We start from the raw sequence: 17929 nt of genomic DNA, 5'->3' as shown, positions 1-17929 counted from the left end.
ATACGCCCACCCGCCGTCCCCTCTAATAAGGTTCCTCTGTTATTGCTAATGGGTCTTTGACCTGGCGATAGAAAAGGACTGATGGGCGATACGCGGGGCGGAGCCGAGGTGGGCGGGGTTACAGCCACGTGCCGGGCCCCGCGCAAGAAAGAGAGGAAGGACAGATTTTTTAAAACATTTTTGGATGCTTTTTACAAAGTGCTCCGATCCCGTCCCACAGGACGGAGAGATGTCCCATAAGTATGGAGGAAAGGGGACTATGGACTAGGAGTAAGGTGGTCACTACGGTGAGTAACCTGGTTAATCTGAAATATTGTGGCTTCCACGGACACGCTTGTACTGTGGTTTTTGAATTCATTTAGAACATCAATCATGCTTATTAATCCATCCTATATTCAGGTGCTGTGATAATTAGTTGTGTGCCAGATAATATTCCTCATGTTCCATCCATTTTGAGTTCAGAATAGAGCTTTGACTTGAGTCAGAATGAGGAAAGAGGCCAGAGTATAAAAGGCCACTTTTCTGTTTTACTGGGTTTAATTATGAAATTCAGAAGGAATCTTTTTATCCCCTCTTCTACCCTACGTGCACACTTGTTTTATACTGTTTTCTTTGTTGTTGTTCAGTGTTAACCCTAGAGTGATGGAAAGTGGCAGGATTATGCTTACATCCTGCATAACTGAGCCGGTCCAATGGTTTAAAATCTCAAACGTGAATCTAATTGTTTACTGTACCAAACGACCCTTATACTGCTGCATTTAACCAATCTTGTACAATTTCCTAGAGTGTTTTTGGCTAAAGTTAAATTTCTTTTACTAGGATTTCACCAATGATGATTCTAAACTGGAATACAATGTTGATGCAGCCAATGGCATTGTTATGGAAGGATATCTCTTTAAAAGGGCCAGTAATGCCTTTAAATCCTGGAACAGGTAATTATTTACAGACTTCATGTTTCATGTGGGGAAGAATTTAAATGTGTGTGTTGCTGTGTCTATGAGAGAGAGAGAGAGAGAGAAAGACACACACACACAGAGGTTTTGGGTATGAAAACATACCCACGCTGTGGGGACCTAAACCCAATTCCCCACATGGTAATGATTTAAGACATCGGTGTCAATTTTTACAACCTTTGAAAAAAATGTCATGTGGGGACGTGTTGATTTTTTTTTCAGCTCTGCCCTTGTAGGCTGGATGTGGTATAAGCTAGTGCCTTAACAGAGAGACATTAGTGGAGCTACTCTCCCTGATGCAGGCAAATCTACAAAGAATGATCAACATAAGAAGAGCCATCCCACCATTGCTGTATGTTTTGTCCGTGCTGTACTTTTTCGCCACAGCCACCTTCCTGCACATTATGGTGATGCAGCATGGCATGTTGCAGACCATATTTTCAATTGTACTTGCCCAGGTGCTGGGCATGCTCATGCAGCATTCAATCCAGCACATCTCCCTGCCCACCACCAACACCCCTGCAAAGGTAAATGCAACAAATTCAGAGTTGTACATGACTTCCCACTTCCCCAACCTCAGCACAGCACTGGTGGCATTGGTGGCGCCCTAGCCATTGGAAGAGTTGTACCGTAGCAAGAAACAACAACCTTCCCTTAACATACAGGTGACCTGTGATTCAGACCTCAATGTGGCCCATTGCTACGCCAGCTACATCAGTTTCCACCCATGATGCCATGTTCTTGTGCAACAGTAAACTACTAGCATATACGGAGACCCAACGAGGGCAGCAGACCTGGATCCTACAATCAACATCAAATAAACATACCAGGTTCTCAAGTGCAAAGCGTAGGACCGATGAGGGGGTGGGGTTTCACCTATGTGATTGTAATGTAATGCATGCCCTAGCGCAGCTTGTACTAGAAGAACCTGCCCTGTGCCCCACTGGACAAAGCACTGCACAACATCATCTGGGCATGAAAGGAACACCAAAACCCAAATATGCAAAGACTCAACTACAGGTACAGGCACGGTTCTCTGTTGCAAGATGATAGTGCAACACTGACAAACCGAGATGGCACAAAAGCTGCACCATATGAATACCATTCCCAAGAGCAGGATCGCTTTCACAAAGTGCACAAGATTGTCAGAAAGCATATCGGAAGAACATGCATGAGTGCACAGTACGAAAAATTCAAAAATACATTCTGAACTAGACAAGGAACCTGATCAACCGAAGCAGATCTCTAGAATTGCGGCTAAGTGGGATTTAAGTTTTGAAACTGAGGATATTAATGACTTAATTGGCAAATCATCGAACTCTAGGGCACCCGGTCCGAATGGGATCTATGTGATCATTGTGCCACTGAAAATGTTGACTAAGAAAATGCTGACTTCCATTAAGATGAGGCGCAGTGATCACTTGTTCCCTGCATCCCCCAAACTATTTACCTTTTCATCGGCACACTTTTGTGTGTGCCGCCGACTCCCCCCTATCCCTGCAATGTCAGTTCACTCCCACATTAACTGACTGGAGCTGGTGCCGTAGGGACCTTTCATTTTTTGCTTGTTTTACTTTATTCCCACCCCCCCTTAACCCCCCCCGCTTCCATTTAATGGAGGCAGGGGAAACCCCTGCAACTTCCAAACCAATTATAGCGAACAACAGGAGTGGGGGCTACCCCTGCAAACCACTCCTCCCCTTTTTCGCTAGAATTAATTGGAATCTGCAATTTTGGCCCTGCCGAATGCGCACTAAACGTGCATTCTGCATTTTTATGTTGGGATTTTGGGCCGATAATGTCTGAAGGGACTAAGCAATTATGTCTTTAAGAATTCACCCATACTGTTATTGTTTAAGGATATTATAATTAAAAAAAGAATACTAGATTGTTTGAAATGATCCCGATCTATAAAAAAGGGAACACAAAGTCCTGCTAATTACAGGCCAATACCCCTAGCAGATGCAGAGAACAAATTATTTTCTTCCTATTTTCTAATGAAACTAGAAGAATGGGTTTCCTTAACAGGTCACTTATCAAAACATCAGGCAGGCTTTAGGAAAAGAATTGTCTCAACGATGAACGGATTTGTTATCAATGCACTTGTACAAATATCCATGACAAAGGATGACCCCCGCCCTTATTTGGGGCGTGTATTGATCTGTCATTAGCATTTGACATGGTCCATTGCACCAAACTGTGGAGTAAATTGAGAAGCTGGAATATTCCAGGTAGTCTTTTTGACATGCAAATCTGTAGTCATTCAGATACTAAAATCACAGTAAGACTGAATCAGCAGGGTGATCGTATAGAAATCTCCATGGTAATTGTATGTACTGATGTTGAAGTCCCCATAGAGGTGATACATGATGGTACTGAGGCCCCCAAAGGGACGTTGTTTATTGATGTTAAGGTCCCCACAGGGGTATAGAGGTCCTCATGGGGATGGTGCGTCGTGCTATAGAAGTTCCCATAGGAATAGTATGTAATTATGCTCAATTCCCCATAGAGATGGAATGCAATGATATGGAAGCCTCCAAAGGGATGGTGTGTGCTGATGTTGAAGTCCCCACAGGAATGATGTGATGATATTGAAGTCCTCACACGGATAGTCTGATATGATGAAGTCTCTTAATGAAGATGTATAATGATATTAATGTTTTCATATATGGGCTCTTGGACATTAAATGCCTTACAGATGTATAGAATAATGCTGCTGAAGTTCCTTAAAGGAAGTAAGAGATGTTTTGTGAAGATGTTGAAGTCATTTAAGAAAGTATTTCTAGAACGGAGTGTTTCATGTTAACTTTAACTTATGAAATGGTAATGTCAAGCTCAGCTTAGTACATGGCCATATCAGGAAAGAAATAGAATAATGGGGCTCATTCTAAGTTTGCTGATATCTTGGTCGAAAATCTTCCAGGATACCAGTAAATGGAATTAGTGTTACCGCCACTTGGTCCAGTGGATTTACACTGGATTACCAGTGGCAGTAAGGTTTGTAAATCCCCATTCCATGGAGTCCATGGGGGGGATTTGCCTGTATTACTGGCACCGGTACTACCAGTGCTGGTAGAACAGACTATTGTTGCCTGTGAGGTGCCTGACTTACATGCCCCACCGGCAAACCTATAGTTGGCCAGTGCGGTAACGTGCCGGTATGCATTAATACCGGCACGTTAGTACTGCACCGGCCAACTGAGAATGAGCCCCAATATCTTTCGTTACTGTCATGCGCAACTGTGAGGTCTTCTGCCACATTTCACCTACTTCAACATGCCCATTTATTTAGTGCAGAATACACTACTGTCCTTTACCAGGGTGTTGCAGATGTCCCTCAAATCTTCAAACAGGAGGTTCTTAGTTGCTTCAGAGACCACAGTCCAAAATCCAAAGGAGAACTTGGCCAAGGTGCAGGATGCATTTAGTGCTTTCAGGGCTAGGATGCGAAGTGAATATCTTGTGCCCCGATGCATCCAGTCTCTTGCTTTCGATGTCAGGTGCCAAAGAGGGGAAAATGTGGTTTGGAGGTTAGCCATCATGACCTGCACCATCAAAATGTATGCGGATGCATGGGTGGAGTGCGGTAATAGAATCCTCCTACATTTATTGGAGGCACTACTAAGATCACCACTGGTGTGCCTATACCTATCCTACCCTACCTACATACCTAGGTATACCTACCCTTTTTCTTCCAGGGGTTAGTGTACAGATTTCTAGTGTCAAATTATATTTTGGTTCGTGTAAATAAAACATTTTTGTGCAAATTTTTGGGTAGGGATTTGTTTATACTGTTATTTTTGCTGGATTTGCAGCCACACCTGACGGGCAGCATCATCATGGATCGGCTTCAGGCAGCCAGCTGGGCTAAGTGTGAGGAGTTTAAGACTGGCTATTAATTCATTATAGGTTACGTCCCATGGAGCACACCCCTACATCAGGTGCTTAAGCTGACAGTCCCTCACCGGTCAGGTCATGTGCCTGGGTAAAGACACTGGCCTAGCGTGGACCAGTAGCCTGGTCTGCCATGGCCGTAAGGAAGTTGACCCTGAGACATTTCCCCTTACCATTCACGGGGGTGACCCAATAGTGCCCTATCCTCTTTGGGTATTAAACACCTGGACAGAGTTAGAGGCTAGGCTACCATCCACTCCACCTATGCCTAACTCACGCGCTGCCTTGCCCAACACCGCACATAGTCATCCTGCAGTGCCTGCTGTATGTGCCATCATTCTGCAGCCGCAAGCAACCCTAGTTCGTCTGAATGATCGCTTCCTCTGTGGCAGATGCTGTCAAGGATGAGTTGACTGAGGCCAACATGACACCATCAGTCCATGGACACTATGTCTGCCTGAGACCCTTGTCAGGGGAGAAACAGATGCCGAGAAGAGGAATATCAGATATGGTTGGACTAGACTGGAAAGCTCCTGACAAGGAGAAGAGGCGTTGCATCCTTGAGAGTCTGTAATGTCTTGTGATGAGTCATCCAGGTGGTCTGTGCCACACATCCAGACCCCAGAGCAAAGGGCATCCTTTGCATACTGAATGGTGTCTTTAGGGCCACTGAGTCAGGTGTGGAGCTGATGGTTAAGTATTACGACACCCACCTCCAACATGTTGAGTCTTGCGGAAGATCTGCCCAAACCTGGCATGCAGCTGGCTTTCTGCAAAAGGAGGTTGAGCCAAACAGCCTTAACCTGGTTAGGCTGCAACAAGTCATGCGCATATCAAGATCAGTGACACTGATGCTCCTGCAGCTACAGAAACGACTGATGATGAGCTGGTCTGGAAGGTGCATACAGTGGAAGGAGAGATAGACACCTTGTATAGTCCACCCAGTCAATTGGTGTCTCCAAACACAGCCTCGGAGTATGACCTGAGACACCAAGTGGAGGAGTTGCGTCAGACCATGTAGGTGATGTAGCTGCAGAGGATGCCGTCCAAGAAACCCCCTTTAGTAACACCCATGCCACCAAAGCATGGAAGAGAGATTACACTGCCATCCCAGGAGAGGGAACGCCAGCTCTTCGGCATGCTCAAGAGACACGACTGCCCTGAGAGTACCAACTGCGAACCGCAACCACTCCAGCCGTGGAAGTTCTGCCACAAGTGTGGATAGGAGGGTAGCCCTCTCAGTATGTGCATGAACCCACCAGATCACATCAGAGTTGCAGAGAAGTTTCAGGCCTTTAACTCTCCAACATGCAGGTGGTGGGAAACGCCAGTGAGAACCACAAGGCGGAGCACCTGGGTCCTCACAATTATGCTCCAACAGAAAAAAGACAGAACAGCAAATCTGTGCCAGCAGACAGTTCCAAGGCTGCAGTGACACCACTGGTGGGACAGGAACCAGCATCCGCCCAGACAGACTCCTCCACCGGAGAGGAAGAACACTTGTAGTCTAACTACCAGCAAGTGCTGCACCCAAACACCTTGGGCAGTACCTAAAGGGCTTGTATGACCACCAGCCACTGAAATGGTTACCATAGCTGAAGGGCAGAAACAAGCACTACTGGAAAGCGGCATACAGGTGACCATTGTGTATGAGCGTTTCTACAGAAAACCGCTCTGGGTATCCCATTGGGGCCCTTGGTTGAACAGAACTGTGGGAGACAACCCCTGCAAATATCTGGGGGTACATCTGATACAGACTACAATTTCCACACAATGTAGGTGGAATAAGCACCACCATCATCACCCTGGTTCTGGTCTGCAGCGATCGGAATGAAGAACCCACACACCGATGGTTATTGTAATCAATTCCTCGATGTTCAACGCTGGCTGCACTGTCAGGAAAGGGCTGAACCACAACATGTCAGCACATTGTCCATGCACCCTATGGGCCATTAGACATGGGGTGACAGAAATTTCATGGGAAGGGGTGAACCACGGCAGAGTCTGGGGGTTTGGTTTAGCTCTTAGGGGCCACCTCGTGCCAAGACCGGGAAATATCTGCACAAAACGAGGGGGGGGGGGCCTGTGTCAGGGTAAAAAAAGGGGCTGTGTTGTAGGAACGGGAATTGGGCAATAAAAGAGGCAAAAGAGGTTTGGGACAACAAAAGGGACTGGGGTGAGATAAGGGGGTAAAGGGAGCAAGAAACGAGATAACCAGTACTGGGGGGGGGGCACACAATTGGCTAAAGGGGGCTGGGTTAACAAGGGACAAGAATAGGGGCAGAGAAGAGGGCAAGAATAGGTGATAGGGGAAAGAAAAAAGGGCTAAACGGGACTGGTGGGCAACACTTAAGGGCTTGGGGCTACAAAAGAGGCATGAACAGTGGCTACAGAGTGACGGGACAATAAAAGGGTCTAGTGGCAACAAAATGGGGTGAAGGGCAGCAAGTACAGGGATTAAAAGGGCCAAGAACAGGGGCGGGAGGCAACAAAAGTGTCTAAATGGTACTGGGGGGTCAGGAAAAGGGGCAAAACCGGCCTTGGGTGCAGCTAAAATGGGCCTGCCGTCTGCTCCAAAGGCAAAAAAGACTAGCAATCCGTGCCAAGAAAAGTGCCCACATACAGGCACAGGACTCCGGCGCATCTAATAACATGGCTGAACTTTCCAAGATCTGCAGGGAACTAGCCAACCCTCCCACAATCCCCCCCCCCCACCTTCTCCTTCCCAGGCCCTCTGCAATGCACTGACCTCACACTTTGCCACCAAATCTCAGGACATCCTGACCACCCTTTCTACACTCCCTCACAACCCATCCCACACCCCCTCAGCTCCATTCCCCCCCCTCCTTCCCCTCCTCCTACTCTTGTCACATCTGAAGAAGTTACCAGAGTTGTCCGCTACATGAAGGTCTCTTTCTGAACAGGTATCCCCTTGCTCATCTAGGACCATCAAGGATAACAACAGCTCTCTTGCCCCCTGCTTTCTCTGATTTCTGAAATCACTCTTTTGCAACCTGATCTTTCCCCTCGCCTCTTAAGCACTCCCTTGCACACCCACGCCTGAAAAAAACATCCTCAGACCCTACTTGCCCTGCCAGCTACCACCCTATTTCCATCACCCCCCTTCCTGGGGAAGCTGCTTGAGAAGCTGGCCTTGCCCCAACTCAACTCACACACTGAACTTGTTGGTGGTCTCCATGACCATCAATCTGGATTCCGTGCATTAAGAGGCACGGAAACTCCTCTTATGAACACCCGTGAAGAACTGCTTGCATCTCTGGACTCTAACTCCCCACCTGTACTTATCCTTCTCGATCTCTCCTCTGCCTTTGACACAGTCAACCATTCCATCCTCATAGAAAAGCTCCACTTGGTATCTCAGAACGGGCACTGAACTGGCTGACCTTTTTCCTCACTAATCGCTCTTCCCAAGTCATCCTGGGCACCTTCTCCGCTCCTTCCCTCTCCACCTGTGGTGTCCCCCAGGGCTCTATAGTCTCCCCCTGGCTCTTTAATATCTACCTTGCTCTCCTTGCACGCCTCATCGCCTCCTTCTCATCCAACTTCCAGTGTTAGCAGACGACACACAGCTCTTTTTCAAACTCCCTGCTGACCCTCTTGCACCCTCCATCATCCCAGCCTGCCTATCTGCCATCCAGTCTTGGTGCTCCTCCAACAATCTCTGCCTCAAGGCCTGTAAAACTGAGATCCTTCCCATCGGGACCCCTGCTCCCTCATTCTTCCCCTCACTCTGGCCTTCCTCCTTGGGTTCTCCCCCTGCACCTTCAACTGAAGCCAGAAACATTGGAGTCATCTTCGACTCCCCTCTCTCCTACCTCACCCTCAGGACATTGCCAAGAAGTCCCACTTTCAGCTCTTCCTTTTCAAAGGAATTTTACCTATTCTCACTTTCCCTCAGAGGCTCAATGTGACCCAAGTCCTGGTTCTCTCTAGGCTTGACTACTGCAATAGCCTCCTCCTGAATCTACCATCTTCCACTTTGTGACCGCTCCAGCTAATCCAGAATAGAACAGCAAGACTTATCCTTGGCCTTAAGCACAGGGGCCGCATCTCTCCTGCGCTAAAAAGTCTCCACTGCCTCCCGGTTTCTACACGGATTAAATTCAAATCCCTCTGCACCATCCACAAGGCTTTCTGGGCCCGGGGACCACACTATCCTTAACTTTCTCACTGAATACTCTCCCGCTAGACCACTGCGTTCCTCTGGCACCAACTCTTTGTGTGTAAAACGTTTTGGTAAACCGAGAGTAGGTGGTTGTTCACTTTACACAGCGGGCTCCCTCCTATGGAATAGCCTTCCCCTCCCTCTGTGCCTTCAGCAGGATCTTCTCCAATTCCAGAAGCTCCTTAAGACTTTCCTCTTTTCCTCCTCCTCCTTCCCTTCTTCTCTGCCCTGCTAATCCGATAGTTACTGCGATTGGGGTCCTGGGCCCTTATGCATCCTCTGTGCCCTGACCTCCCACACCAATTCTACCAAGCTCCTGTCTATCCACAGCACTTGCATCTCCACAGCCTCTCAACATTCCTAGCACTTCATCTGTGTCTCTCCCATGAGCTCGGACTCACCAGCACTTGCCCCCTCTTCCCTCTTCCATGCTGCACTTGCACATTCTGAATACTCACAAGGCATAGTAGGTTTGTTCCTTCTACCTTTCCCCCCCTCTGCTCTTAAATATTGTTTTCAATGTACTTCCCACCCTTGCTCTCTCCCTGCCCCATGGGCGCTTTGAAACAGTATTTTCTTATTGTATAAGCACCTACAGACCAAACAATAAATAAAATAAATAAGGATCACCAAAGTGTCTGGGGCAGCTTAAATGGTTAAGTGGCAACAGAAGGGGCTAACTGGGACTGGGGGGGGGGGTCAAGAAAAGGGGCAAAATAGGCCTGGGACAGCTAAAAGGGTTTGAGGTGTAACAAAGGGGGGCTAATGGGACTGGAGGGTCAATGGAAGGCGCAGAATATGCCTGGGGGCAGCTGAAAGGGATAAGGGGCAACACAAGTGGCTAAGTGGGACTGGGGGTAAGGGAAAGCGATAAAATAGGTCTGAGGCAGCTGAAAGGGTTAAGGGGCAACACAAGGGGCTAAATGGGACTAGGACTCAAGGAAAGGGCCAACACGGTTCTGGAGGAAGATGAAAGGGTTAAGGGGCAACACAAGAGGCTAAATGGGACTAGGAGTCAAGGAAAGGGCCAACACTGTTCTGGGGGAAGCTGAAAGGGTCAAGGGGCATGAACATGGGATAAAGGGTGACTGGGCAACAAAAGGGTCTGGGGCAAGAAAATGGGACTAAAGGGGGCAAGAACAGGGGCTAGGAGAAACAAAAGGGGCTAAATGGTACCAGGGTCAGGAAAAGGTGCAACACAGGTCTGGGGCAGTTAAAGGGGTTAAGGAACAAGAAAAGGGGCTAAATCGGACTAGGAGGGGCAAGAAAGGGGACAAAACTGGTCCGGTGCAATAGAGGGGGGCTAAATGGGACTGGGGTAATCATAAAAATGGGCAAAATGGGTCTGGGGCAGCTAAATGGCTTGGGGCAACAAAAGGGCACACAACGTACTGGGAGGAGACGCAAAGGGGCTCAAGGAACCTTGTTGGAATTCGCTGCTACCTCACTGCACCACCAGGAAGTGTTACAGTTCTGCCCCAGTAAATCAATGAGCGGCTGGGGCGGGACAAAAAAAGACATGCTCCTGGTGTTCCGGCAGCACTTAAAGGAGCATGTCTGCCTGACTTACTGACCTACCCCAGCCAATTAATGAGTGGCTGGGGAGGGACAGCAAGACAGGTAGACAGCTCCTGCAAATTCTGTCGGCACACTTACCGAAGCTGTCTTTTTTCCCCCCTTTCTTTTTCTAAGGAGTGGGTGAGCACCTGGTGGGGCTCGTGGACGGCCACTGCATTTGGCAGCAAGCACTGGCTGAGAGGCAGGGGGGGGGGTCAGGCCGGAGCCCTAGGTGGGGCCACACACTGTGCCAGCAGGTGTACTTGTAGAGAGGTATCCGGTCCAGAGCGCCACCTGGTGTATCCATTGGAGATTTTCCGAACGAGTACGTTCCATCACAATCCCGGCACACACCAAAATGGTGGTTCCTGCCAGGGTGCGACTCAGCAAGGCACGACGCCCAAGATGTCTGGTGATGAGGCACAGGAATGTGGGGTGCTCTCTGGGGGGTCTACTAGTGCAGGAGACCCTGGTGACAATGGATAGCATGGACCTGAAGACCATCCATGTACTGGTCATTCATGTGACCAATAGTACCATCTGCTTTCCAGGATGCACCATCATTATACAGTTACACCTGACCTCTTCTGTAGCCCCAGCAGGTTTTGCTACCAGCCCATCTGAGACGTTGCTTGATTCCAAGACCTTGGACTTTGGATACTCGCAGATCTCATAAACGGACCAGAACCACCTGAGAGAACAGCTTGCGCTGTGCTCGAAGGCTTCTCCACCAACCCCTGGGACATCCGCAAGACCCAAAGAGTGGAACAACAGATTTGTTTGAGTGACAATACACCCTTCATGGAGCGATCATGATGCCTGGCCCTAGGAGGTGTAGAGGATGTACGCCACCACCTGGATGATCTTCTGCAGGCAGGGATCATCCAGGAGCCCCTACGCTTCTCCTATTGACCTTAACCAGAAGAACAATGGGATGTCTGGATGTGCATCAGCAATCCCTGGAGGATGAATGGGTAGGGCTCATCAGTGTGCTCTTTCTTGTTCCTACCAAACCCATTTTCAGTTGGTAGGAACACTAGACGTATGGTGAGAAAGGCACGATGGGTACAACTACCTCAACTGTTCTCAAACCTGGAATTTCCCTTAATAAGCCCTCTTACTGATTTGCCACAGAAGAGGTGCACGGAATTATGATTGAGAGCCGCTTGGGCCATGGAGCTGCTAGAGCCACCTGAGCCAGATGGGGCATAGACACAGAGTCCCTGAGAGGAGGCAGGATTTTCTCGTGACTCCAAAATGGCCACCCCGCCATTGCAAGTCTCAGCACTGCACGCAAGCCTGATAAATGGACATTACATATGTGTAATACTCAGCCATTCAAAAGGGCTCCAAGTAAGTGTGAAGGGGATAACCAGTACCAAACCAAACTGGCGAAAGTCCAGAAGACAAACTACTATAAAAACTGCAACCATAAGAGACCATATGTTTTAGGTGGCAGGAGTCGAGAGAGTGATGAAGATGCGGGCAAGAGGGAAAGAAAATCAGCATGGTAGGAGAAACTTATAATCACAGAGGGCTGATATGTGGATTTTCTACTGTCTCAACAAATGTTGTTAGGTCAGAAGCGATGGAAACCCAGAGAACTTTTAGGTGTCTTTGAGCTCTATCTAACAACAGGAACCTGAGGTACCGGGTTTTGGCACCCTGCAAACCAGTTTCAAATCAGAGCCATGCCACAGGAAACAAAAACCAAACCAGAGATTAAGGGGAAATTATCCTGTGGCTGGCTGAAACGGTGAAAAGAGCAAAAAAAACTAAAGAATTAGTGATCTGGGCACTATATGCCAGAGAGTATCCATGAATACACTAGACACTACATCCCTTAGAGCGTCCAAGATGTAAAGGGGTATTCAATCCTTCAACCTGATCAGAAGTGAACTGGGCACTATACCCATGAGACTGACAAATAGGGAGTTGGGCACAATATCCCTGGAATTGAGGTGGGAACTGAATCACCGGGAGTTAACAAATTGTGACTGGGACACTGTATCCCTGAGGTTAAGAAAAGATTGAAGCCCTTAACTCAAGGATTGCTCCAAACCGTCTAATGCTGGGGATTTGGCCATAAGCAAACATGCACTATTACCCCAACACTGTATTAACAAAAGTGTTCCGGCACTATATTCCTGCGATTGTGTTTTGTCAAGAGACTGTTTAAAATACCACAGAAGTGATATTGGCCCTAAACGCCTGATACTGTGTTTGGACTGCCCAAGAAGTATAATTAACACTACAACACTGAGAATGTGTTTGTTAAACTACCAAAGAAATGTGCTGGCTGCTATGACTTTAAACTGTCAAGATGTATGGCAGACAATATACTATGGAACTTTGAGAAAGATTTGACGGAGAAACCGAGGCCAAAATCCCTATTAGAGAGACAAATCCAAATGCATTATAATTTATACTTTCTTATACCTTTTTAAACTAGCTTTTTAAGAGCATAACCAACATGTTCTGTTTTAGAGAATCCATTAGAGCCTGCAAGTGTTCTGTCCCATTACATATCCTGACAAAAATAAATATTTAATAGCAATATCATGTACTATGTGTTCTGTTGGTCATTACAATATACACTTTCCGCCCTTAATAGATGTTCACCAAACGCCAATAGGATGTCAATGAGATGGAATGTCTCATGGTTTCAGTATGATATAAATAATCTGACATAACATTCCATATCAGCTTTTAATAAGTGCAGATTCAATTCCTTAGCTAACACTCATGCCAGAAGAAGGGACATACATGTTTCTTTAGAATGTAGGTGTACTTGTAACTAGCTTTTGTTAATCTGAGATAGTAATGAAATATTGGACTTAGATTGGTTGCTGGTAATTACGGTTGGTGCTGACCAGGGGTATCCACTAGTATGTGCTCTGTGATGGTTTAACAACTCTCAAACGGCTCAGTGCCAACACTCAGCACAGCATAATGCAGCCATACATGCCAGTAACTATTTGCTACCATAGTAGCGAGAACACTCTAGAAGCATGAATGTGATTTGTTGGAACAGAGAAAACCTGACTGTGGGGTTGCAAAGGGTAACACGGGACCTTTTCATCGGTAGCGGCCTACGTATCGAATAGCAGTATTAGCAATGTACCAGACTCATTTGAATTATGAAAAAAGGAGTGTTAATAATTCTGATCATTTGGGAATACGTGATTGTTAGGAAATATTTTATTTTTGCAGCTTTTCTACTATAGACTTATTTTAGACACCCTTTCTTTTTGCTTTGTTTTGTGCCCTGTCCTGACTTTTTAAAAGTAAGTAGAGTCCTCTGCTTTACTCTCTTGCCCTGTGCTAATTCGTATGGGAAACTGATCAGTCCCTAAGATTATCAGTATTGAAAGACTATTGGGATCATTATAACTTTGCCGGTATCCTGGTGGTAAATCACCAGGATACCGTCAAATGGTAATACCGTTGCTGGCGCTCAGTGCGGCGGAATTACCACCGGATTCCGAGTGCTGGTAACAGTGGTAAAAACCCATACCATGGAGTCCTCTGGGACTCCATGGTTAGAAGGAGGGATCCTATAGCCATTTGATAGATCATCGTTGGAGCCAAGTCAGATACGAAGATGAGCAGCCAGTTGACAACACCTGCATCTGTCCAGAAGTCCTAGTAAAGCCCTGCTCCTCAGCCTGATCTCAAAAAGACCCTTGTCAGTGTTTCAACCCCTGGACCAGTAGGAAGAACCAGTCTCGACACCAGCTCGAGAATCCTTGCCTTCTAGGGCTTAGGAAGTGTTCCCGACTTTGGATTATTTAACCACCTGTCAGGTAGGCTGAGGCAGCAATTCAACCCCTCATGAAATGTAATGAGTGACGGAGAGACTAAACTCCAGCAGACCACAGGACAAAATCCATGCCACATCTACAAAACCAAGAAACCAGCCGGGACACACGGGTGTGTATCACAATGTTGATGGATGATAGCCGCAGCCACATCCACCCACCTGCACACTCTGCTATCATACACTATTCCAAGACACATTGCACAACACCTCTGCCATAAGAATGCAGCTATGTCCCACGACATAAATTCGGTCTAGCTGGGACACATGAGTCTCCTGCACTCGCCTACTCTCCCGACAACCTTGCAGCACCCATCCACATGCCAGCTCAACATGGGTAGCTAGCAGGCACTTAGCCACCCTTTGCTATCTTTTGTATTGGCTAAAATGCATGCATGCATTCTAAACTCCTCTGATGAATTTCTCATACCTTCGACTTCAGCCCCCAAGAGCGTTCACATACAGCGTTTTGAGGCCATGCCAATGGGAAAAGACGATATACAAATGACAAATTACATTGCATAATCGCATATCGCACACGAAAAACAGATTTTTCACGATTCAATTAGTCCTATATGTTTCGGAAACCTTAATCTTAATTGTAAACTAAACTGAATTCCCCAAAAGACAAAACAAAGGGCCCATAAAGGATTCTAGATATATGTTCTCCCCCAAAAAACAGATTACGTAAATCACAGAAGATTGGGCACTACACTACTGGGTGCTCAAGTGTTTTTTTGCTCACCTAACTTGCAATAGCGCTGGAATGTAAAATACTGTCTTCTCTCTAATATTCACAATTTCTCTTGATATCAAGTTAAACCCAAATCTCATAAATTGAGATCTTCGCTCAGAATTCAGGAATTTCCCCGAATATTTTGGCAATATGCAAAATTTCTTATGTTCTGCTGCCAATTCATGATATAACTTGTATTTAGATAGAACAGAGCAAGTCACTACTCAGTCCACTTTACATCACCAACATCACCCACCATATCTGTGGGGACCTGTACATTCCTATCATGACATACAATATATATTGGTACTTCAGCATCACCATCATCAAACACCATCTCTCTGTGGACTTTAATATCAAGATAATCACACACTATCTCTCTGGGGACTTTAATATCATTATCACATACCATCTCTGTGGGGACTTTACCATCAAGATAATCACACACTTGCCCTCATTACAGGGTTGTCAGTTAAACCCGCCGGTAGGCGGCGGGGTACCAGCAACCTTGTAACACTGTTTCCACCACCTGACATCCCGGTGCCACCAGGATATCCTGGCAGGCGGCGGAACAGTAAATGCCCATTGCTGTAGACTCCACGGGAATTGGGACACTGAAGCACTGGCACCGTTGTTAACGGTTCCGGTGCTTCATTGAGAGATGTCGGTAGGGTCCTGAAAACCCAGCAGCTCAGGCCTGCTGGGCTTTCCGTGGTCCCTACCGCCATTCTCGTAGTTTGGCGGTACGAAAAGGGTGCCGGTACGTTGCTACTGGCAAACTTATTTCTGGACTGCCAAACTTATAATGAAGCCCACTATCTCTCTCGGGACTTTAATATCATTATCACACACTCTTACTCTGGGGACTTTAAAGTTATTATTAACACACACCATCTCTGTGAGGACCTGAAACCAGTATCATGGCATACAATCTCTATTGGGACTTCAATATCGAACACCATTTCAATGAGGACTGTAACATCTTCATCATCAGACCAATCATACAGGGTAGATGTGTTTCGGTGGACAAGATGGTCACTGTGAAACAATTACACCTGTATTCAAATCACTGCTTCCTCACTTGACCAGAGTTTGTGATCCTGAGCCATTCACCTAATCATTCTGTGCCCCAGTTCTCTTTTCTGACACATTTGTAGTGTTTTATAATATGGTATAATGCCAGATTGAGCAAGTTTCTAAGTGAATTTACCGTCCATCTATTGTGTATTACTCTGGTACGGGCAGGTACTCGTATATAGAAATAGAACTGTGTAATTTACAAAGATGTCTATGAAACAAACATTTAGCTATCTGCATAGGGAAACATTCAATTGCAAATAAGAATAAGCCTTCACAAGGATGATAACACACGTTCAGGTCGCCACAGTGATGGTACCGTACACGCAATTAAAAAATTAGCATTTTTGAAAATTTGAAACTGGATCCTATTTTATACATCTTTTCTTCTGAATATATTTCTGCCGTTAGCATATTTTTAAAACTTTGGGAAAGGTTAGTCCCCCCACAAGGCAGGTTTCAACACATAGTCCCTACAAGGTAGGTACAATGTGTACATGTGTGTCTGCATGTCTATATATACAAGACTTGGCAGAGTAGGAATGAACCTGCCCTATATGACTTGTTCGCAAGTTGTGCTTCCACAACACAGAAAAGGCAACTGGATAACCATTGCAGCAAAGCAAGGCTTTTTACATGTTTGAGAGCTGTCCACAGTCAGTGAATTATGAATTAAAGAATGTTGTTCCAGGCGACCAAGTTCAGATTGATATTTTAATTCAATACATAAATTGTATTGTACGTCCAACATGTGGACCTAGTTCAGACCAAGACTTGTTTTACATACCAACCATGCTTTCTCAAGATCTCCTATTTAACATAATGTCAAGATTTACATCTGACATACCGAGTAGAAGAAAAAAACGAATTTCATTGCATTACCAGGTTTGACAAATTGTATTACAATTGTTAGAAATGAGCAAACATGATCAAAATATAGTATTGACAAAAAAGATTATAATTTGAACTCATAGTAATGACAATTTTTGATGAAGTATTATAAATGATAATATACAAATATAATTTCTTTGTAAAGCATTTGGGTATTGTCAGCATGTTTGAGTAATATCACATGTTGCCTTCTATAGTCTATCAAACATTTAAAATAATAGCCATACAAAGAAACTAGAAAAGGAGAAGCTTAAACAACAAATGTGGTCCTTTCTTTGATAAAATTAACATTTTGTTTGCAGAAAGCAATCTGAAAATGGTTTGTCCAAATAGAGCTAGACAAATAATTTTAAATGGGCATTCTGTGTCTGATCATAAAATCAAATTGCTATATCCTGTAAAAAGCAGCAAGGTAAGATAACATTTTAAAGCATTACCATATGTCATTGAAGCAGGCGTGGCAATAAATAGTCTATATATACACATCGATGCTCTGATTTGCAGAATACTCTTAACTGGCACACGCTAATGTTGTTAATAGTATAGCTCAAGTAGATAAAATAAAATGCAGAAGAATAATGTTTTGAGGCCAGATATGAGAGTCTGGATCACAGATTGCAGAGAAACGGAGCAGAAGGCCAAGAGGCCTGTTTATCCAGCAGTTTTTCCTCTGGTTTTTGGATAATTGCGCTTTCGGTTGAGGGGATATAGGAGTTGCGGGTGGGGAGGCAGTGGGGGGTTCTGATCTATATAGTCTGGCTGGCTACATTGATATCTCTTGCTCTAATGTACTTGCTACCTATTGAACACGTGCA

The 17929-nt window shown here is 45.8% G+C and overlaps 1 protein-coding gene across 4 annotated transcripts in view; it reads left to right on the top strand.

Moving 5' to 3' along the window:
* The window catches only part of ACAP2 (ArfGAP with coiled-coil, ankyrin repeat and PH domains 2), a 1585345-nt gene that overhangs the window by 754762 nt on the left and 812654 nt on the right, over positions 1-17929 (top strand). For all 4 annotated transcript variants that reach the window (XM_069618585.1, XM_069618583.1, XM_069618582.1 and 1 more), the window contains exon 10: positions 820-932. In XM_069618585.1, the coding sequence (XP_069474686.1) occupies positions 820-932 (113 nt within the window). The remainder of the gene's footprint in view (positions 1-819; positions 933-17929) is intronic.

The sequence above is a fragment of the Ambystoma mexicanum genome, chromosome 10 (genome assembly GCF_040938575.1).
Source record: "Ambystoma mexicanum isolate Mex_15411 chromosome 10, UKY_AmexF1_1, whole genome shotgun sequence".
Taxonomy (NCBI): Eukaryota; Metazoa; Chordata; class Amphibia; order Caudata; family Ambystomatidae; genus Ambystoma; species Ambystoma mexicanum.
The sequence above is the reverse complement of the archived record's forward strand: the minus strand, read 5'-3'. Positions and strand labels throughout refer to the sequence as shown.